At 27.1% G+C, this 24,107-nt stretch overlaps 1 protein-coding gene across 4 annotated transcripts in view; it reads right to left on the bottom strand.

The window, feature by feature from the left end:
- The window catches only part of LOC107445449 (uncharacterized), a 41,292-nt gene extending 25,155 nt beyond the window's left edge, over window positions 1-16,137 (bottom strand). For 2 of the 4 annotated variants that reach the window (XM_043045676.3, XM_087158896.1), the window contains exons 1-4: window positions 15,797-16,137; window positions 11,918-11,999; window positions 6,506-6,631; window positions 73-133 (exon numbers count right to left, since the gene is read on the bottom strand). In XM_043045676.3, the coding sequence (XP_042901610.2) occupies window positions 73-133; window positions 6,506-6,631; window positions 11,918-11,999; window positions 15,797-15,942 (415 nt within the window). In that variant the 5' untranslated portion in view covers window positions 15,943-16,137. Of the gene's footprint in view, window positions 1-72; window positions 134-1,741; window positions 1,855-6,505; window positions 6,632-11,917; window positions 12,000-15,796 lie in introns of those variants that run through there. The other 2 variants (XM_087158897.1, XM_071187650.2) reach the window with 2 other exon arrangements.
- Between the last annotated feature and the right edge of the window lie 7,970 nt (window positions 16,138-24,107).

Raw genomic sequence — 24,107 nt, 5'->3', positions numbered from 1 at the left:
CCATACTGAATTGTTCACTGGTTCTTGTTTTAAGAACTGTTAAATTATAAAAGATAGAAAAAAACTCATTACCTAATGTTTGAAGTAAAATATTTTCATGAGCTACGACTTCAAACATTTTTTCTTGGTAAGCCTAGAAGGAAAATAAAAACAATTCAGTCTGGTAATAAAAGACTCATCATATTGTTTAGAACCAAATTATTTTCATCTGCACAACACATGATTAATTGTGTCAAGCAGAAATTGGCATGTTCTTTTAAACCAGAATAATAAAACACAAAAGCATACTACCATCAAGCTCAGAACTATTACAAATAATAGGAACATAAACATTTCATAAAAGGATGCTACATTCCAAACACTCAGAATACTTAAGCAACAATTCATACCTAGAACTAGTTTTCAAAAATTCCAATTTAATATTTTAATATAACAGCCAGAATTGTTATAAGTTCTTTAAGAGAGTAAAGTTACTTTATACCAATTACAGTGTTCTCCCTAAGCGTTTTCAGAAGGGCGCCTGCCCTTTTATCCCTATAGATACATCTTCCTTGCCCTTTTGTAAAGATAAGCCGCCATTCCTTAAAAGTACTGCCTTTTATTTTTTTCAGGAAAAGTTTTTCTTAACCACTTGTCTTAATGAAAAGTTCACTTCTGATTTATTTAGTTACTGACAATTTATTTAACTTTAATTTGACTCCTTATTTTAGTAAGATTACTCTTAAGTTGTCTAGTTAAAATTCGAGTGATATACAGCCCGAGATATTCAAATTTTTAGAGGGAAGGGGATTTAATGAATTTTTTAGTGATTTTAAAAATAAAAAAAAAAAATTTTAAGTAAATGCCTTTAACTTAAAAATGCACCTTTAATTTTTTATTTTTCATAATTTTCAGTTTAAAATATTTAAAAAAAAGTCTTTAAAGTTGTTCTTCGAATAAAAACTTTTTTTAGTTTACTTTTTTTTTTTTAAAGAAAATTTATACACAAAGATTGTCTTTTAGCTTGCCTTTAATTACTTGTCAAAAGCTTCAAATCTTTGTGTTACATTGATAATGAAAGAATTACTTAGTAAAATATGCACAGAAAATTAAAAAAAATTGAGGATCAAATTCAGGTATTATATTTCAGGTATATTACATATTTTGATAAATTTTAGTGCCTTGTCAAAAGTCAGAGTGCCTTTTCTTCTGTAAGACAGCAGCCTGACATTTTTTTTCTTCTTATTCCTAGGGAGAACTCTACCAAATATCAAATCAGGAAGAACTTATATAATTTTTTTTAAGAAATTTTTAAACTGCGAAATTTCTGTCAAATTTCAATCAGAATCCTGAGTAACAAAAAATGCAGCATCCAAAATGAATAAAATGTTTTTAAAACTATAACAAAATTATAATTTAAATTTCTCCTTCACATTATTATTTTAATCAATAAAAATCTATTAAAAATGTTTTATTAGTATTTTAAAAAATTGTTAGCAAATTAAATTTTCTAGTTTTTAAAAGTTTGTAACATTTAAAGAATTTATGCATATTGATTTAGAACAACTGTTATTTGAATTCAATTCCATATAATTAAATTATCTCTGGAATTTTTTTATAGCAAATAAATTTTTAAAAAATAACGAAAAATTTTGGCATTTTATTATTAGAAATAGCTAAAAAAAATCTTTTAACTAGTTTTGTGTTAAAATTGATTATAAGCTTTAAAAGAAAATGTAATACATAAAATCAACAGTCTCACCAGAATATCTTATTAACTTAAGATTGGTCATCCTGCGATAACGATAAATAATAGAGAAATTTAGCCAGCGAAAATCCGGAAAATTAATTAGACAGACGTAGAAAACTGCGCATTTTAAACCTATAGTAACGAAACGAGAAAAAGCAATTAACGGCATGTTTAAAAAACATAAATATGGAAATAATTATAAAACTTTGGCACTTTCAGTAAAAGATGTAGAAATTTGAGCTAATTTTTACGCAACCTAAATATTTATTTCATAAAAACTAGTACAGGTAATGCCTATTCTATTTTAAGCATTTCAGGCATTTAATGGCAATATTCAGAATTAACACTACGTGTAGAATCATCTCCAATAAAACAATGTCTTGTTCTCTTTTTTCTTGATAATTTGAAAATTTCTTTTAAGGTACAATTGAAGTAAATTTACAAAAGTAACGATACTCTCAAAAAAGAAATATTCGTATTTTAATCATCAGTCATTTACATTTATAAAATAATGTTCATTAATTTGTTCGATTATTGAAAAATAAAGAATTTAAAAGACAAGAAAAATTATGTATAAAAAATCTATATTTCCTAAAAGTCTAGCTATTTGTTTATATACAGTGTAGGTACTTTTGCATTCTTTAAGCCTTTATTATTCCATTATATGTTTTTATTATATTAAAACAGCATAAAAAAATGTAATTAATTTTTTTAAAAAAAATATATATGTTTATAATTTCAATTTACAATATACGCGCCTATTATATTGCAAACATGTCAGACTACATCTAATTTTTTCAATAAAAGTCTGTTAGAGTCGCTGACAAATATGAATTTATAAAGATTTTGCTGCAAATTGACCCTGTTGAAAATTCTGCTACCAGATTTTCAACTTATTCTTTTTAAAAGTAAAGGAAAATTACTTAAATTTTATGTAATACAACTGCTAAAAAAATTTTCATCGAAGTAAAGAGTACTTTTATCACTAATTTTAATAAAATCATTAATATCACACAATTTATATATGAAAAAAATACTAGAATTTGAAATTTCACAAAGTTGTAAATTTTTAAGAAGTTAGTTCCACATAAATAGAACACAAAAATATACATTTATAAAGTTGAAAATTTTTCTACATTAAAAAATAAATAAGGAACATAATAGAAAATAACTGTGCCAGATCACAAATTTTCCTGCACTTGTTAGCTGAAAAGAAACATGGTTGAAGGTAACCAATCAGAAGTATTTCCTGCACTACTGATTGGTTTTTTAAAGAATAATGAAGATACTAATTGTACTTAATATAAAATCAGTCAAATTTATCAGAGAAATTTCAACATGACTAAATATGCATGTGGTTCTGTGTTAATCTACATGCTGGCACAAGTGGCCCTTCACTCAAAAAGGTTGTGCAAGGGGACAATCAAGGGACACTTAATAATTGAAGTAAAATTAATTAAGCAAATTTATTGCATTCTTTAAGAGATTTAAAATAATAAAAACAAAAATCGAATCTTTCATCAGAAAACAATGAAATTTTTATAAGCTTATGGTCTCCACAAAAGTGAACTAAAAGAGGTCCACCATGATCTCCAAACAATGGAACATACAATTTCATTACATAGAATTTTCAAATGAGCTAGTTTCATTTTCAGAGTTAGTTTCGACTTCTTGAGATGTTTGTATAGTTTCAGAACAAATGATTGAAAAAAAAGCTAAATGTTGCACGTAAAACGTTTTAGCGAACTAAGTTACAACTGAATCTTCCCACTTACGGCTGACAGTTACAGCTAACTTTTTTTGCTTATCATGAAAAATCAAAATAATGTGATTATTTTATTTTTAACAATTGAATTTCAGGGATCAAAACAAAATGGGTGTCAAATTAAATTGACATATTCTATATATATATATATATATATATTGTTTGTTTAAAAGTACAAAGAAAACTGACAGAGAAATTATTCATAGTTCTGAGTAAGTAGTAAGTAAACATATAATTAAAAAAAAAATTTTAAAAAACTTTTTCATACCAAAATTTATAAATTTCAATGCTATTTTCCAAATGTAAATTCATATAGAAATTATGCTTGCTTCGATTAAGTATTATTTTTCATAATATTAGTAAGCATTCTTTTCCCAGTTAATATTTTTTAAAAAATGATTAAAAACATGTACTACTGTGATTTAAAAAATTCAATTTAATTGTTCTTTGAAATGTAAGAAGATTTAACTGGAAATTGCCAAAAAAATCAAGACAAAATATTTATAAAAAGAAAAAAATTGAAGAAAAAAAATTAGTATTCTTTTAGTAGTTAATTCTAGAAACAATTTTTACTTTAAAGAAATTAAATAAATACACCAATATAAACTTTACACTGGTAATGTGTGTTTTATATTTTTTTTATCATACATTGTAAAGGGAATCTAACAGAGTAACCAGGTATTTTTCTTGTAATAAATAATGTGTTAATATTTAAAAGTTATTTACGGCTGTTATTCAATAACTTAATCTAAAATCCTCTTTGCATCCCTTTAACCTCTTTTTCTTCAAATTATTTAAAATAAGATTTTATAACATAGTTTAGGTAATATAATCATTAATGAAAATTTGTAAATGCCTCATGTCCTTTTCAGATAACAAGAAAACATGTAATTTGAATTCACCATTTTATAAAGCTATTAAAATTCAAAAAGTTTTTCTTGCATAAATTAAAGGTATACTATCTTCTTTATCATACAGCAAAAAAATTTCATTTTAAAATAAAAAGTTCATAAATAAAAGGAAATTCATATGCAACACCATGATACATGTAACAAGAGTAACCGTGGAATTCGCCAATTAATCTTTAATTTTTTTTCTTTTTTAAAGCAAAACTTTCAGAGAAATATCCAAATTTTTAAAAAACCAAGTTGAAATTCGGAGAGAGTGAAAAGTTGTAAAAACGACATAGCAAATCAAATGATAAACTAAATATTTTGATAGGTGGCAACAGGTATGCTTTTGAGCAAGTGAACTCAGCGAGGTTTCTACCATCCTACGTCATCAGCTGAGATCAGTGTGCGTTCTTCATTCATTATAAGTGAAGATGATTTGAAATTTAGCTCAAGAAATGGAAAACTTTTAACAAAATTGAACTAATTTTAAATATATATATACAGTACAGAACCCGTTATCCGGAAATCAGAAAACCGGAAAACCAAAAAACCGGAACGAAATTCAATAAGTTTTCCCGCCATTTTTTTTTTTTTTTTTTTTTAATTTTTTTTTTTCCTCATAAGATTTCAGGATTTTTCTTTCTTTTTTGAAAGAAGTTTACTTTACCATCATTTTGGAAATAATCATTAGTGTATTACTTCATCGTTTTTTCTTCTTTTTAAGATTATTTCCAAATATTTTTATTTTTAGTTGAGTTTGACAATAAAAAAACGGCTTTTCGTAGTGATTCAGAAAACCGGAAAAATCAGTTACCTGGAATAGCGTTGGTCCCGATCGTTCCGGATAATCGGTTCCGTACTGTATATATATATATATACTCCTCACACTATTGTATTAATATATTTTGCCTTGGCTTCATTGATACAATATCAGAAAGCACTCTGTTTTGCGGATATAATCGTGTGGGCTGAAGAAAAGATTATATCTTTTTTTTCCGGTTTTTTAATTATTATTTTTTTTTTAATAAACTGTTTTTAAATAAACTGTTTTTAACAAAATAAATATGCGGAATATTTATATATTCCGCATATTTATTTTGCCAGTACACATCCATTTGAAAACTGCACAATTTTGTCAACTAATTTTAAGAAGTTCTACTTTAGTAATTAAATATAAATTCTATATCCATTTACTTCTGATTTACCTTTTCATGAATGAAAACTCCTAGCTTTGTTTTGTATCTTTACTCTGAGAACTAGGCTGCTTAAATTTAAAATCCAAAGCTAGCCATAGATTTAAAAATTACATTAAAAAAAAACCTAATTTTTTATTTTAAAGAATACATAAATATTTTTTGTTTAAATTCACATAATGTAACCTTGCTATATAATGAATTTAAAACTCAAAATTTTAGATGAAGCATTTCAAAGCTTTGCCAGTAATATATAATTTTAACAGCAAATACAGAGGATTTTTTTATAAGTTATATCTAATTTGAGCATGTCTAAATGTGTGATTGTAAAAAATATGGAAATAATTAAAATGACATGGACAGTATAGTACATCAAATTTTGTGTTTTATTCAAGTTGTTTTCCTTCACTCATGCATAGAACAAAGTATATCTTATCTTTATTTGGAAGAAAAAAATACTGATGGCTTTACCCTTTGCAGAACAGAAATGTTTGATTCAACACTTTATATTGAGATCACAAAACAAAAAAAAAACTATACCTAAGGTATACTCATCCAAAATAAAGCAACTTGCTTTAAACTTAGTATTTTTCAAATTTCACAGAGATAGATTAAGATCCACTAAATTTATGAGAGAAATTATTATAATTTAATGGTTTATAGAATTGCCAAAATTGGACCACCATTATAAATGTTTTTAAGAAAATCACAGGAATTTTAATCAAATTTATAGAACCATCATAGAATATTAATGGCCTTAATTAAGACTGCATGTTGCAGTTAAGTTTATAAAAACAGTATCCAAAAAAAAAATAAAAAAATATTTAACATAGACAGTGCCAAATTATGTATAAAAAGAATACTTCATCTTTCATTGCACCCCAAATTTTAGAAATTAGTAAAAAAGGGTGACAAATAAACTTACATCAGAACGAACATCAAGTGACTGATCTTTATGTAAACAATGATGAGCAACTTTAATTAGATGTTCAAGTTTCCTAGGTTGTTCTTCTACTTTAGCTGCAAGAAAAAGTGCAGACAGGGACAATTTCTGCAAAGGCAAAAATGAAAAAAATTAGTCCAGTCAATGAAAATATTAAAAGATTTACATTATTTTTTAAAAAAGAAAATTTTCAACTTTGAATAATAAAAGTAACAATTAAGTAAAAACAAAATTTGGAACATGAATTATTTTGCCTTCCTTTCTCAAAAAAGTATAAATAACAACTTATAAAAGTGTTACTTTGTGTTGGGTTTCATAATACTTACATTATGAGTAGTTGAAATGAGAAACAAATGATTACTAGTCTTAAATTTATAAGTAATAGGACTGATAATAGAAACTTGCACTGTTTTGTTTGGCTACTTCTTTTCAATTAGAGAGAATTTTAACAACAAACCTCCAACTTCAGAACACAAATTTAAGTGAGACTCATAAGTTGGAAAGCTATAATAAACCCATGGTTTAGTAGCATTTTTAGCAAAATGCTAAAAGATTAACAGAAAATGCTCAAATGTAAGAAGGTATTTTCCTTACTACAAGATATTTTCAATTATATTGATAATTATATCATATTATAATTCAAAAGAAAAAAAAACTGACAAAAAATCAAGTAAGAAACTAAAAAATTATTTTGGTAAGATTTTTATTTTGGACACAGCACAAAATCTGAGTTGACAGAAATAGACACAGCTAAGCTTAAAATGAATGTTTAAGAAAAATAGACAAAACAGCAGTTTCAGTTTTTCAAACTTCTTTTATGAATAGTGCTTTTTTTATTAACTAATGAACCGAAATAAATTTCTCGTGAGAAATCATCCACTTGCGTAGATCATGCAAAAGACTTTACTTAAAGACTTTAAGTAAAGAGTTGTTTTTACAAAGTTGCGACTGGTCCTATAAATTTATAATAGAGGCAGTAAATTTATGTTGATCGTATTCAGATTTCTAGATCACTTTATCACACAGAGTTTTGAATCCGAAGACATTGTTAAAAATTTACAGTTGTAATATACCTGGCCACCCTAATCCAAAAATCTAGGACTTTGTACCAATATAAATAAACAAAAAAGTAAGAATTAAATTTTCTATTCAATTGTTCAATTTGGGTTGAATATTGAAATAATGCATTCTTCTGTTACTTAGATTTTGATTTACAACATGCATTCTTTTCGATTTTCTTAAACATGCATTTTCAGATGTGTTCATTGTCTTAAACATGTATTTTAAATTGTGAAAATTTTTACAAACACACTCTTTTGAGCTGTGTCGAAACATTTATTGACGATAACTTTTTTTTTTTTAAAAATTACGATTATTTCTTTCTTATACAGAAACTATGCTGCATAATGGTACTGAAATAGAAGAATAAAATTCCCTCACTTTTCCAGACATACTCTTAAATATTTCAGTCTAATGTCGCAGTATGCACAGAAACAAGTTCATAAAAAATCTTTTCAATATTAATCATCTCATAAAAGAAACTAAAATATATCAGCAGTCTGAATTCAATAGCAATTAAAATCTTATTTACTCAATTAAATAAAATAATATTTGTAAAAATAAAATACGTCAAACATGACAACTGCCTATCATATATAACAAAATATGATTGGAATGCCTTCTAGTGATAAATTTTTTTCTTCCTATTCTATTTTTTTTTTTTTTTTTTAAAGCAAATAAAAAAAGGTCTGACCTTTCATTATAAAGAAAAAATCAAAACATGAACATTAGAGAAAGAAAAACATTAAAAATTTGTCTTTACAAAACTAAACTATACAATACAAGAGTAAAGTATTCCTAAAATTTTATTAAAACATAAAATTAAAGTTAAAAGCAATTAAACCTAATCGAAAGTAAGAAGATCAATGATACAAAAAGAAAGCTTTATCATTTTCAAATTTCGCCCACAGGAAATATATTAAAGAGTAAATCAGGCTAGAACAGTACGTTAAAAAAAAAATTCTCCCTATTTTAAATAAATGTTAAAAAAAAAAAAAATTTTCTCTCTATTTTAAATAAAAAATAAATAAGATATAGAAAAATAAAAAAGAGATACATAAATAAGAGATACAAACATAATTGAGAGTGAAGAAAGGAGGGCAAAAATATATAGGGGGAAAAATGAAGAGAAATTATGTAACTATCTTTTAATGTCTTTAAATGTAAAATGAAATAACCTAAAATAAAAATATAGGATTAAAAAAAATGCAAAATATATCTGTCTATTTATAATAAAAAATAAAGAAAATTTAGGAACAAATATCAGAGGTCAGTCAGGCTAAAAATTGGGGCCATTTTTCTCGCTTTCTGCAACATTCAAATTCTAAAAAATGGCTTCCTTCACAATATTAAAATTATTTTAAAAAAACGGCATGTTCACGAAATTTTACTTTGTTAAAAGTCTCTTCACTACATTCAAATTGGTGAAAACAGCCCCTTTCTGAAATTTCACTTTCTAAAAATGATCACATAAAGTTGTAACGAATCGAACATGTCAAACGTGATAATTCTAAATCATAATTCTCACATTGTAAAAACATTGGATTAAACAGGGTTCATGCTCTACTTTAAAAATAAAATTCAAGTACTTTTCAAGGACTTTTTAAGACATATTATAAAATTCTCAAGGACTTAAAATTTCAGTAAAAGATAAACTAAAATTTAACATTTTAAACTAAAATGTTTTGACTATAATCGTTAGTTGACGATAGATGTCTGACGATAATAGTAGTACTGAAAAATAAGACTTACATTGCTCTCTCTCTTGATTTCGGAAAGTAATCTAAGTATAAAGAAAGCAAGGGTGATTGGCATCAAGTCAAGAATATAATTCATGATGCATAAAAACATTGCATTTGAATTTTGCATAAGGCCTATTTTAAACTAGGTATACAACCTCTGAATAAACAAAGATTCGGGCAGAGGACGGGTGAGGGGGATGTTCTATACAATACTGTGATATCAATTAGATATTTAAAAACATCTCTGTCGGGAGATTTTTTTATTTAATATTTAAAGTGTCTGAAGCATTTAGACAGTGAAATTTAACTTATTCTTAAATATAATTTTGAAATTTTGACCACTTTTCTATTATAGAAAATTAATCAATTATTGGATGTTGCAGCGCAATTATCATTTTAATTAATTACCGGTCAACCATTTTAAAATGAAACAGTTGCCAACTTTCACCTCAATATCTTCTGATAGATTCTTACTAACAATTTTGGTCACTTTAACTGTTTTAATTAACCACTCACACTTGAAGAAATTTTTTTTCAGTAGCATCGATCATACGCACTCGACATGGTCACATGAATACGAATCGCAACGAGTAGTTTTCAAATCGCTTATAAATACGAAAATCGATGTTTGATATTGCAAAATGCGTGAATACGAATAGCGACATTAGATTTTAAAATTGCAGAAAAACTAATCACGACATTGGGGTTTAAAAACGCTTAAACAAAAATCGCGATATTGATTTTCAAATTGCTTTAATGGGAATTGCGAGTACAATTTTTGAATCACCCAAAAACGAATCGAAACACATAACTTTTAAATCAGTTTAATACGAAGATCGATATTAAAATCGCCTGAATAAGAATAGAGATTTTGTCAAAATCTGGAGCAGTTCCCAATATTTAAAATTCCTAAAATCAGCCGAACATACATAAAATCCTAAAATCAAACAGTACGTGTCATCATCTGAAAGGAGGGAAAGTCGTTCTTTCACACTTACGCGCGTCATAAGTTAAACACAGAAATGCTAGAAATAGGTCTGTTTTCCTGAGTTTTCGATACCTTTCAAGGTAATTTTGCATTTTTCAAGGATTTATTATCATTTTCAAGTACTTCTAGGGGCCCTTGAAAATCAAAATGAAATTCAAGTACTTTTCAAGGCCGCGGGAACCCTGATTAAAAATATCAGAATTTGAAAAAAGACATGAAATGGGTGAAAAAAATAATAGCAGCAGAAAAAATTATCATTAAAGGACGTGAAATTATGACAAAATCTTCACAAATTGAACATAATTAAAATCAAAACATAAATTAAAATCGAAATTCAAACAGTGTAATAAAATCAAAAAGTAGAAAAGACATGTTGAAGAAATCCAAAAAATATAAATAAATGCAGATCAAAAGATAATCATAAAACGTCAAAAAATTATGATTGAACCATACCTTGTAAAGGCAAAATCTTCTATGATGATGCACCAAAAATATTCAATGCTTTAAATAATAGAAGACGTTAAAAATTTATTATAATTAAAGAAATCATTTTTTTTTTCAAGAGTTTTTGTGTTTTTTTAGTTTTTAGAAATCTTACTTAACTTTTTTGAAATCTCACCCTGCTTTAGAGAAAGGGTGAGAAATTTTCACCCATTTTTTTCTATGATGAAAACACTACTGTAACAACGTAATATATAAATAAAGATTAATTTGGAAAGACAAAGGGAAGACGTCAAAAAAAAAAAAAAATTATCGTAAACCACGTAGGCAGAAAAAAAATGAATAAAAAAAAACTAAATGTTCTTTATCAAGAAATTTTCAAGAAAATAAATTTCATCAATCACAAAAATGGACCCTCAAAATAAAACCAGGATCGAACCCAAGATATTAAAATATTGCTTTATAATTTCCATGTGGAACAGCAATCCGTATGCTTCTTGTGAGTTATTAATAACAACTTTAATAAAGTCTTTTATCAAGCATTTGTGATAGAGGATTAAGGAAATTAACAATAAAAAACAATAATTTATAAGAGATTATAAAACATTATTTATCTGAATAAATTTCTTAATTAAAAATAAGAATAGATAATCTCAAGTGCCCCTTTTTATCTGTTATGGATTGTAAGAACCAATAACCCCTTTCAAATTATAAGTTTTTTAAGTCACAAAACCCCGGCTTACTATGGTTTTGTGAAATTTGGCTCCTTGCCAAATAAATGAAAACAAGACTCTTGTGTGTGAAATGTGTTCTACAGGAAATGTCTGCTGACTTTTACAAATTTTGGCTCAAAAATGGTAAATACTCTGAGTTTTCCCAGATATTTTAACAATTTCAAAATTCCCTTATATTTCCTGGTTTTCCAGGTAAAGTTGCAACCGTGGCAGGCATAAAAAATCATTGATTAAACAAGAGTAAAAACGACGATCCAGTCTCACAAATGAATGATGAAATTAGTAAGGAAAAATATAAAGTTTTAAGGCATTTTTGATAATTGAAAAAAATCTTCTTAAAGTTTGCACTAAGAGTTTGTGTCACCAGTTAACAACTTTTAAGAAAAATTGTAATGATTAGAATTTTCAAAATATTAAAATTAAAACTTACATTCCTATGGATCTCAGTGAAAGAGTGAAATACATAAAATCTATGCATATAAACAATGGCAGTATTGATGCACAATTGGTTCCTAATAATAGTTAAGGATCCTGATAAAATATTTCAAAGCATGCAAATATAAAAGAATAACTTTATTTGCTTAGACATTTTAAAAAGTTATTTATAAAATGTTAATTACAGAACAGTAAATAAATATTTAATAATAAAAAAACTAAAAGTTTTGACTTTCTACAGTCTAAGCACTAAGCACTTTTACTGCTAGCAAAATTTTTTAAAAGTGAAACTCTTATCTGATACAAATAAATGTCTAGGTGTTTTTAGGTAATCTAAGTGTTTGTTTACTTGCAAATTTTTTTTTTCTTGAAAAAAATTGCAATAAATAAAACACATAATAGTAGTTTGCCTAAACTATACATATTACTCTTAGCTATGAATTATAAATGTTAATTTTGTTCTCTTCTAAGTTTTTTTTTTTTTTTTTACATGCAACTGCTGTCTATCATAATATCAGCAAATATTAGTGATTGCTTTAGGAGTTCCACACAATTTTATTATTCTACAAAAAATTAACACTACGTCGACATGCAATGTGCACAATCCATGGAGCAATGAACTATTCAGTGGCCTGGTTTCATTAAAGCAATATGCCATTACAAAAGGGTTAATTATATTTGATTATGTTGGCTCAAAAGTTCTTCTTGTAATTATTAGATTAAGTTTTATTAGATTATGTTTTATTATTCAAATACACAGTTTAATTATATTTCTTTTTTAAAGGATTTGGGTGGATTCTAGAATGGCCCACCCAGTGGCAATTTTTCTGAATCTGGCCAAGCAAGTTTTTGAAATCAAGACAAACTAGGTTTCTGGTAGAGACGTAACGAATATTCGGCCACTATTCGGCCCTTTTGCCGAATATTTGGCCTAGCCGAATACTGAAGTTATTCGGCCAAATAATGAAGTATATGCTATTATTAATTATGCTGCTATTATTAATTATTTAGATTCATAGCTGCCGACATGGATAGGAAAAAATCTAGTAGATTTTACAAAATAATATAAATTTCATGATAATTGTTGCATCATGTACTAAATATTTTACGCATAGGGAATTTTATACTTTGATAGTCATCAAAATAGAAAAACTGTAATATTTTCCAGTTAATGATAGACATTAAACATACTTAAAATTTTATGTATTATGTTTACTCATAATTTTGAATATTAATAGGCATTTAATTCATCAAACATAGTTAAAAGAATTTTTTAATTAATTTAAAAAGAGAGCTCTGAATAAAAATAAACGGAACATTTTATAAAAAAAAAAAAAGGTTTGAATTGATTTCTATAAATGAGGTTCACTTCATTATGTATTAGTTACATTTATTTAATAATTCAAGCAAGCAAAGCAATAGTCGGTACAAAAATTCTATTTCAAGAAATTCTATTCTATTTTAAGAAACTTACTCAATTTTAGGGAATTTTCTAAAATGTACAAAAACCAGGAGAATTTTAAATAAACCAGTAGACCAGGAGAAACTATCAAAATCCAGTAGTCTACTGGAAAAACCAGTAGAGTTGGCAGCTATGTAGATTTGTGAAAGCCTTATTTGGCATCAAGATATTTAAAATATTACAAAAAATACATCAAGTTGTTAAATTTTTTTTAAAATATAGAAAGTTTAAAAAAGCAAATTTGTTAATATTTATTTCATTTTTAATTTGAAAATTATTTAATTACAGAATTAAAATTTCAAAAGTTAAACTTTTTAAAAAGTTCTTAATTTTCTGAGTTTCAATAATTTTTCTGACAAAAAAGAAAGTTAAGAATGAATTTAACAGTAGTACGTAATGAGTTCTTATTTTATATAAAATAGCATATAAATTACAAGGATAACTATAACTAAAATATGCTATTATTAATTATTTAGATTCATAAAATCCTTATTGCCTTGTTATTGGCATCAAGATATTTAAATTATTACAAAAAATAAATCAAATTTTTTAAATGTACTAAGATTAAAAAAGCAATTTTGTTAATATTTATTTAATTTTTAATTTAAAATTTGAAAATTACAATCGAAAGAAAAATTTTTAAAAAGTAAGTATTCGGCCTAAAATTTGGCCAAATATTCGGTATTCGGCCCCATCACTATTCGTTACATCACTAGTTTCTGGAAGATATTTCGGGGAGATTATTTTAAACGCCTGATTACATCACTAAAATTCTTAAACCTGATTGGTTATTTCATATGTTGCAAAAGTAACGCAAAAGTTGGTAAAAGTGTTTATTTTTTTACCATTTATGCTTCTGATCCTTTGCTGTTAGAATCATCGCTATTATTTCTTTTTTATTAACCATAATTTTATTTATTACCGTTATTATTCAATTTATTTGTGTGGTACCATTTTAAAATAACAAACGAATAAACGAGTGGATTTTCAACTTTATTGAATGCAAAAGGTAAGAGAGAGATGATTGCATGGTGTAAGAATTAAAATATAATTTCGAAAACATATGAATGCCCTAAATGTGGAGAACAAATGTGTTTGATTGAGCAAAAGGATACAGTATGTGGTTTTGAATGGAGATGTAGAATAAAGATAAGTTGCTTTTTATTCCATCAAAAATTATTTTAATAAATTAGTAATAATTTAAATTTATTATTTTAATTATCAAACAGCAATGTTGATCCCTGTAATAATCGCCAACTAGGCGAGATTTTAAAAAAAAGGCCAAGAGGTGGGTTATTCTAGGATTTTACCAAACATTTCTTCCACTTGAGATGGAAGAAATTGGAAATATTTCCGTATCGTGATCTGTCACGCCAACTTTAATCACTAAGTTGCCAAATAGATTTTTAACTTGCAAATGTTTTTTTAAAAAAAAAAAACAAGTAGATATTTGAACGGGGTAGATACGAGTTGGTCTCTTTCCATGTTTTTTTTTTTTAGTTTCTCAAGAGTCGCTGCACGGAAGAATTTAAGAGGTTTGAGATAGATCACGATACGGAAATCTCCCCAAGAAACTCAGTTCTTTATGGTTGCTGTTTTTTTTTTCTTCTTGGTTTCATCTGCAAATTTTTCCACCATGGAAAAATTTTTTATCCCTAGCCACAAGTAAATGACACTCTTAGGAACTTACTTTAAAGATAATTTATACATCCTAAGTTTTAGTATTTATCTAATTTAATTTTCATGCCTTTAGAATTAACTTTATTATAACAAACTTTATTTAACCATTGTTCTATATTGATTATGTCCAATACTAGAGAGAAGAATGAAGTTTAAAAATAAAAAATATTAAATTGCTGCCTTTTAAAAGGTTAAATACACTATGCAGTTTATGAATAAAATGTTATAAGGGAGAAAATAGCTCCAATTCATATAGAAATAAGGATCTCTGACGGATTGCAACAGTGATGGACTTAAAAACAATGTAGCTCTTAGTCTGTAGCAAACAATAAACAACTGAATCCGATTTTAAGTTCTAATAATTTTACTTTCAATTATATAATTTATTAGAGAATATTTAACAACACTGAAAATACGGTGACACCTTGTCGACAGTCCCGCGAAAGGAAAGTTATTAAGGTCACTTCCATAAAGATTCTAGGATTTCGTAGCTAAGCCTAACGATGTTATTTACAATACAGTCGTATTGATTCTTACATTCACACATATTTATATGAAAAACATTAAATTTCTTAGACTAAAGTGGCTTATACAGTGAATATTAGCGGTTAAATCAATTCTTTATTTTACGAACAAAACAATAAAGTGGCGACAACAAAGCATCATACAACAAGCAATACGATTACATCATTTTAACGTTAATCTTGGACTTTATATTGAAAAAAAGGATACACTTGTAGACGTTGTCCCATATCCTGGATAAAATTTGCTGCTTGTTGTCGGAATGATAATTCTCTGGTTTCAGATATACCACATTTACGACTTGGCGTATTCGCCAACTGATCCTTAGTAAAATACCAACGATCTGCATTATCCATTGAACCCAGAAACTATGTTGCTATCTCCTTGTTTCGTAATTATTCATAACTATTATGGATGATTAATGAGTTTTTATTATGAAAATAATAAACTCTTTTAGCATAAATTTAACAAAGTTTACAAATATACATAAATAGATGCACGTGAAGTACAGTCAATGACGTCAGTCTGAAAATAATCAAACTTAAAAGATCAAATTGTGTTGCCACACGCATTTTTTAAGTAAAATATTTTTTATCAACAACTTCCAGGGCCGAAAGGTCCCAATGCTAGATTCAAACTAGAAAAATTTTGTCGCTGATGCTGATGAATGCATCAATCATTTTTTACACATGATTTTTACACCAATTTTTTACACATAAGTGCATCACTCACGGACCTTTCACAAGATTGGGACATTGACATTTTACTCCAGCAGTTTAGCGAGTCCAGGCTATTAGCAAGTAATGTGACGCAGAACCTTTTGTATGTTTTTAGGGACCCTGGGCCTGATTTTACTCAAGGGCCCTTTATGAGTAGTGTAAAAGAAAAAATTTTAGTTTTGAATTAAAAAGAACTTTAATTTTAAAAATGCAAAACAATGATACATTGTTATAAAAGCTTTAGTCCCCCAGCGTTAAAACACGGTTCCCAGCAGATCACAGTAGTCAAGCATCACTGACTGCGGTCAGCGTGCGGGCGTGTGACCATTTGGATCAGTCTGCTTAGGGACTGAGGGTGCGCGGTATTGATCATCTTTAAGCTGTTCTATTGTAAAGTGCTCGACTTCGCGTGCAGGTCATCGGGCTACCGAAGCGGGAGTGCCACCCCCTCTACAGAGGATCAAAAATTGTTATGACATGTCTTCGGATCATCCTCAGGGATGTTTCCCAGACCATCGCCAGTAGCAAATTGTGCAGCTCTAGTGCGACATAAATGAACTACAACCAAAGAACTTATACGCTTCGCGTAAAGAAGGGAAACTTCCTATACTATCAATGTTAAGTCGTAACGATCTTTCCCCCAACTTGGGCGCTGAAGGTGTAATGCAGGAAAGCCACCATCAAGAGCGATTGAAGAACGGGCGCAGATCATTTGATTTTCACCCAGTGCACTCATATTTTCTCCGTTAATTATAATCGGATTCGATTTTACTTTTAAATTTTTTTCAGTTCCCAAATTTAGCAGGATTATAATTTATTTTAAAGTAGTAAATATTTATTTAACAAATGTAATTTATATTAAAAAATAAAAATTCATTAAAACTTTAAAAAATTGAGTAAAATTTATTCCCCCTTGAAAAAAAAAACTTTTTCGCTTTGTTAATTTTTCCATGTGTGTATATGTATAAGAAATGTGCTATATATAAATAAAAATTTTCAATTATATATATACTTAGAGTTTTAAAAAAATTAACAAGACACTTGTTGCAGAATTTGTTTTATCTTTATTAAACTTATCTAAAAATATTCTTTCTGGTTATATTTTAAGAATATACTTTTCAATAAAATAAAAATTACACAAATAAAATTGTATATTTTATAAAATAAATAAATATTTGAGCAAGTTTATGAAATAAAATAACATAAAATTAAAAAGATGCAATATTGGTTCATTGGAACTGCACTAAGAACAAGTCTGCATTATTTTTGATACATAATCTTTAATTTTAGAATGTCTTGAACACAATCTACATCTGTTGTGTAGTCAGTCTGTCAGTATCAACATTCCGTAACGATACAATTTTGCTGGCCTCTAATCATTTCTTGCACCTAATAGTATTATAAAAAAAAAAATCACACAGTAAGATTAAAGTGCTAATATGACATAAGAATGCTGTCTAATTCGAAAACAGAACTTAAAATGTATGGCATTAATAAATTATATGTATTATTTTTCTTAAGTACTAATATTTTATTAAATAGTTTTAAAAAAGCAGACAGTGTTTAAGGAAAATATTTAGAAAGGAAATTTAATAACAAAACAATTCATTGGGTGATTAAGTAACAAAATCAATTAAATTTATGTTTTACTGGCAGTATCATCTTCATAGCATGCAGGGGCCTTGGGCACAAAAATATTTTAGACCTATAATGTGTCGTAATGTTTAAAAACAAACTAAAAAACTTCACATACAAAAACTAAATCATTTTTGAGATACAGTCCCTGGCCAAATTATTAGACGCACTTTAAGATTCTATGCAAAATTATAATTATCAGGTAATACTATACAGCTTTATTTTTTTTACGTAGCTGAAACCGGTTTCCACTTCTTTACGTTAGTGTATCAGTTGGTTAACATTGAAATGAAATACGTTAAAAATAAATACAAATAGGAGGTGAATGAAAAATCTCCTGAATGAAAATTCATTTGTATGTTCAATTATAAAAGCATTAACATGCATATTAATACTTTTATAATTAAATACATTATATTAAGAAATTAACGCGTATGTTTAATTATAAAAGTATAGTATGTAAACTCGTGCAAATCATGTCATTATTAAAAAACTACAGTGCGTCTATTAATTTGACCTAATTATTATAATATAATAATATAGTACCTGATACAATAAATAATCTGTATTTTTATTACATTTTGTGGAATTTATATTATATATCGCCTAATTTAACCAATTGATACACAAACGTAAACAAGTACAAACCGGTTTCAGTAGCGTAAATGCAATAAAGCTGTGTAGTATCACCTGAGTAATTAAGATTTTTCATAGAATTTTATAGTGCGTCTAATAATTTGGCCAGGGACAGTGGCGTATCTAGGGTATGGCAAGTATGGCGAATGCCATGGGCGCATTATTTCAAAAAGGCGCAAAATCAATCAACATCAACGATTATTTTTTTAATTAAAAATTTTACTAATTTTTTTTTTAAGTTATGGCAGAATTAAAAAAAGCATCCAACATTTAACCTTTCCTCGAGGGCTCGAAAAGAAGACATCGAGGTCTTTCGAGGAACTCTTTTTATAACTGGGGGAGTGAAATATGAAAGGGAACCGCTAATAATAAAAACAAAGTAGGTGACGAGCGTTAAACAATTTTAACCTCCCACTGTTTTTCATTTTTTTAATAACTTCGTTTGAAAACTCATAGACCACCTCAGTTAGGGATAATAGGAGGGCCAAGGTTTCCAGCGCTTTTACATAACTCGAAAAGCGCGGGAAATCTAAGTTGTTATATTGGATTCAACATTTAAAAAAAATGGGGGAAATAAGAAAAAAAAAAAACATTCCACATACCCCCTCTTTTTAAACAACTTGACGTCTGTGTAATAACAATTCATACATGTTTCTGCATTCATTCACTAGACACTTTTTCTTTCATTATACTTTCAAGTTGAGCAACAGAGGATTCGAAATAAATAAAAAAAACTTTATATTCATGAATACATTCAAGATAAATACTAAAATAAATCAGTAATTAAAAGTAGCTTTTTCTTTTCTACTATTACATTTACGATGATTTCGGCAAAAACCAAATTTTAATTATAATATCGTAATTTAAAGAATAATGCAGAGTTTTTAATAATTATAATTATAACTCTCTTTACTAACTTTTTGATACTTTCCAATAAAAATATTTTTAATTTCAGAGAATTTCCTAAATATTTAACATTTAATGTCGATCAAAATCCTTTGACAAAAAGACTTTTAGCCCCATATTTAATTTTATAACCGTCGTTGAACAGCCGCCCTAATTCCGTAGCCTTGTAATTTTGAACCCAATCCAGAAGACAAGGGAACTCCTATATCGAGAAATAGGAGAAATTTGCCTTCGTGGAGCTAACCCGCATTTGCGTTACATGGAGAGGAAGACCACGAGAATCTCCCACGGTTAGCCTGACGGGAAGGGAACTGTAACCCATGATCCGTCTACAACTGAGGATATTTCCATGATATTTCACGTCAGCACTGTGGTCGGTGCAAGCCGGGTGCGGAATTCGTATCAACTGGGATTCGAACTCGGTTCGCCTCATTGCAAGGCGAACGCTCTATCCCCTGAGCCATCGCGGCTCCCATATTTAAATTAAAAGGAATTTAAACTTATATTTTTCTAAAATGTAACTTCTTATTGCTTCACGATACGTCAAAGCTGTAATAGAAAGAATTTAAGTTATCGCTGATAAAATGAAAAGACAAAATGTAAGCTCATTATTTATTATTGAAAATTACAGGGAATTTTATTTATTTTATTTTTTTAGTGCATTATTAATTTCATTTTTTCTACTAAAAACGAAAAATAAAGCACAAACTTAACGTGAAATTTTTTGAGGAAAACGAAAAAAAAAAATATTTTTTTTTCCAGGTATAAACGATGATAAAATAAACAGTTTAATAATGTTCATTCAGAAGGGTTATTCACGAGTAAGAGTTATAAATATTGAAGTTCCCAATATTATAAACAAGCAAGACATTATTTATAAGACTTTATTGAAACTGTAACTCAGAGTCAAACTATAATATTGCACAAGGGAAAAAAAAAAAAAACACTAAAATAGCCACAAAAAATCATGGTTACATATAAAAGTAAAATAATTAACTTAATAACATAATTTAGATTACAAAAGTATGGAATATGTACTAGCATTAAGAATGTATATTGTAGAATTGTATTGAATGTGTATTGTAGTACTATGTATGATGTTATAGCTCTTGAGTAGCAAATATACAGATATAAGTCAATGCCTTTCAAGTCATATAAGTCATTTGTTTAAAATCGTGTCCTTTTTTATAATAAGATGATAAAAACAGAAAACAAATCCTAAAAATAATATTTATTGATTTCGTTTATCTAAAATAGTTTACTTAGACAGTCAATTAAATTTAAAATAATTTATTTGGAAAAAATGCTTTTCTACTTAGATTATTTGATATTATTTATGTATAATTGAAAATGCTATACGTTAAATATAAATTATAATAATATAAGCTGAATCTTTAAATTTAAAATATTTATCTATATGAAAAAATTAGTAGTACAACAGACTAAAAAAATGAAAGGCGAACGAAAGAAACTTTGGAAGTTCAAAAGTTGGTGACAAACGTAAAGGAATTTTTCTCCCCTTATCTTAAGGAAAGTGAGACCTCCAGTTAAAAGAACGATTTTCGGGGGAGGAAATGAATGGAACCCCTTCAGGCAGAAAAACCAGATGGCCAGATGGTGATGACCAGAGGACAGAGAGATGTGAAAACCATGGGGTGTCCCAGTCTTGCTTAGACTAATTATTCTGTAGTGAAATGCTTGTAAATCTTAAATTTTATCAGGGGTTAAAATCTCTTTGAAAAACGTTTTCGGAATTTGCTGAATAGATTTCAAGTAGAGCCCCTTCTATAAATTAGCGTAAATTCTTCCTCAACAGGAGATTTTTACCACCCATGGTGGGAATCACCGCCACTAAAGTGTGAAATACTAAAAATAGGAGGTTCCTCTGATGACTCGCTCTACAAATAATTTAAACCAATGGAACGATTTAATAATGAATACTTTCCACTATTTTGAAAAATAAAGGGCAGGCGTTATAAGTAGTTAGGTGCTCATACAAAAAATTCTGCTCGTTTTAGTTAATGTTTCAAGATTTAAGCCAAGAAAATCAAATATTTAAAGTCTTTAGATTTTTATAATCTATTTTGATGCAGCTTCTGGACTTTTATAGTTGGTTCATAGATTTAAGAAAACAACGATTAATGGATTCAAGGATTTTCTTTGATTGTAAGTAATCATTTCCTAAATATTTAAATTAATGCATTATACTTAAATTATTAATACCGTTATATGCGTTTGTTATATTTTCTAGAAATGATGTCGATATGCAGGGATGTAAGATTTCTCCGAAACATTTTATTAAGTGGTAGAGAGTTAAAAACTAAACCTTGCAAAATTTTAGATGATATTGGTAAAATTTGAAATTCTTACCACAAGGTAACTGGAGTAAAATTGTATTTCATGGAAAATTTCGAATTATACATACGTAGTGGCGGAAAATATAATTTTAAATCAGATTTACATAAACCAAGAATAAAACATCAAAACATAAATTTTGCTACCACTAGAAAGAAGTTCCCCATTAAGTTGCAAGTTAGCATCTCTGTATGTGTAGATCGAGTGGGACATTTGCTCTCCCTCCTTTTAATGCTATAAATTAGAATTTATAATATTTTTTAGTTTTTATTGTTACTGTTTTATGATAGTACATTTAATATGCACATAGATTTTTTTGTATTAATAATTATATATTGTATAATTAAATACTCGTTAATGCATTATAATTATGAATAATATGTAATAAAAAAAGCAACGAATGTTAAAATTTCTAATGTTAGTGGGAATATATTTTCTTAATTTTCCTGAAAAATAATTGCGATAAGTAAATAATTTTGTGTTTATTACGTAACATTCATTACGTTCAGCAAATAGTTTCCAACAACCGATAAATGTTTCTCTTTCTATTCATAAATAGATAGATTTTGAGTTTAACCACTTGTTTTTTTTCCTTCTTTTCTTTGAAGGGTTATATTAAGGAACAATGCTTTTAGTGTAAGTTTCAATAATCCTTTTACTTACAAATTGATTTTTTTAAATTCATAAAGACATTGTTTGTTTTGTACTTTTAAATTACATTTATTTAATATTTATCAACCTTTCTTCGAGTTATGGAACACGCTTCCATAGCATCTCGGGTGCAAAATTTTGTCATCTTTCTTTCCCCTTTATCTTTTATTTTATTTCAGATTACAATTTTCTTCCCTTTTCAAAAAAAAAAGAAAAGAAAAATTAGATTAAATAATTACTTTTTTTTTAATTTTATAAGTCTTTTACAATACATATCACTTACATTATGTTTATATCACTACATATTATATTACTTGAAAAAAAATCAATAAAGTAACAATCACAATAATTATTTTTCATTAAATAATTATCCTTATTTTAAGAATATAAAAAAAACAATAAGCATTTTAAATATTGAAAAATTAGACCTTGTTAAATAATGAAGTATACGCATTCTTATAATGTATTTTCATAAAGATACAAAAAAAGCCCTCTTTTCCTCAAATATTCCAATCACTTATATTTCTCTTCTTCCTAAAAAGCAAATTTTAAAGATAATTAATTTTGATTATTTTTTTAAAAAAAGTTTTTTCCCTGTTATACAGGTTGGTCTAAATTCATGTTGTTTGAATATGGAGTTAGGATTCCTGAGAAATAGAATTAAAAAAAAGTCGGATATTTAAAATTTGATTTCTATTTTGACTATTGACTATAAATTTGACTATTTGACTATATATTTGACTATTTGATCAATTTCGCTAAAATGTAGTATTTTTTAAAACAATGTAAAAAATGTACATCTAACAATTGAATTTTTTTACGACTATTATAAATAAAATAATAAATATTTACGAAAAGATATTTTTTAACAAAGGACCTTTATAGTAATGGGAAAATTTTTTAAAAATTCGATTGAAAAGCTCTCGAGTTACTTCTCATATTGTGACTACCCCCAATACTTAGGGGTACAGAAATCCAAATCAGTCAAAAAAATGGCATGTTTATTCAGAGAAAGTACGTTTTAGTGTCTGATTTCGTAACTTGAAATATTGTCCCTGCACTTATTAATTAGCATATTTTAAGTCACCTCCTTGAACCATTGACATGAGAAGAACGTGAAGATCTGATTATTATATCAAAAGTTATCAGGGTAGTCCGTTTATTTATTTATTTTTTTGCGCACCGAACGTCTACAAACTTGTGATTCAAATCTGTTTAATTTTTTTCTGCTTTTTCTCTAATTTGTTCCATTCTGATACGAAGAAAATTTTTCATAATTTGATTTTTTTTTTTTGGTCTATTTCTTAACTTTTTGCCTTTTTTTTTCACTGTTAAAAAATCAATTATTTCTAGATATTCTTAAACTAAGACGTCAACTTCCTCTAATTTATTTCTCATTAAAGAATGTATTATTGTCGCTATTTTGTCTAGACTTCTGTATTAATTACTATATGTATATTTTTTCTTATTATCGGTTATTATATAATGTTTGTAAAACTTAATTATATTAAGACCATCGGTTTTTTGTAAATAAAAAGCTAACGAAGTTATAAAATTTGATTGTAGCTATTTTATTTGTAATTGTCATAACAAATCGTAATTATTTACACTATGATCTT

Source organism: Parasteatoda tepidariorum, chromosome 3 (assembly GCF_982258835.1).
Source record: "Parasteatoda tepidariorum strain Cologne lab strain chromosome 3, Ptep-v5.0, whole genome shotgun sequence".
NCBI lineage: Eukaryota > Metazoa > Arthropoda > Arachnida > Araneae > Theridiidae > Parasteatoda > Parasteatoda tepidariorum.
The sequence above is the reverse complement of the archived record's forward strand: the minus strand, read 5'-3'. Positions and strand labels throughout refer to the sequence as shown.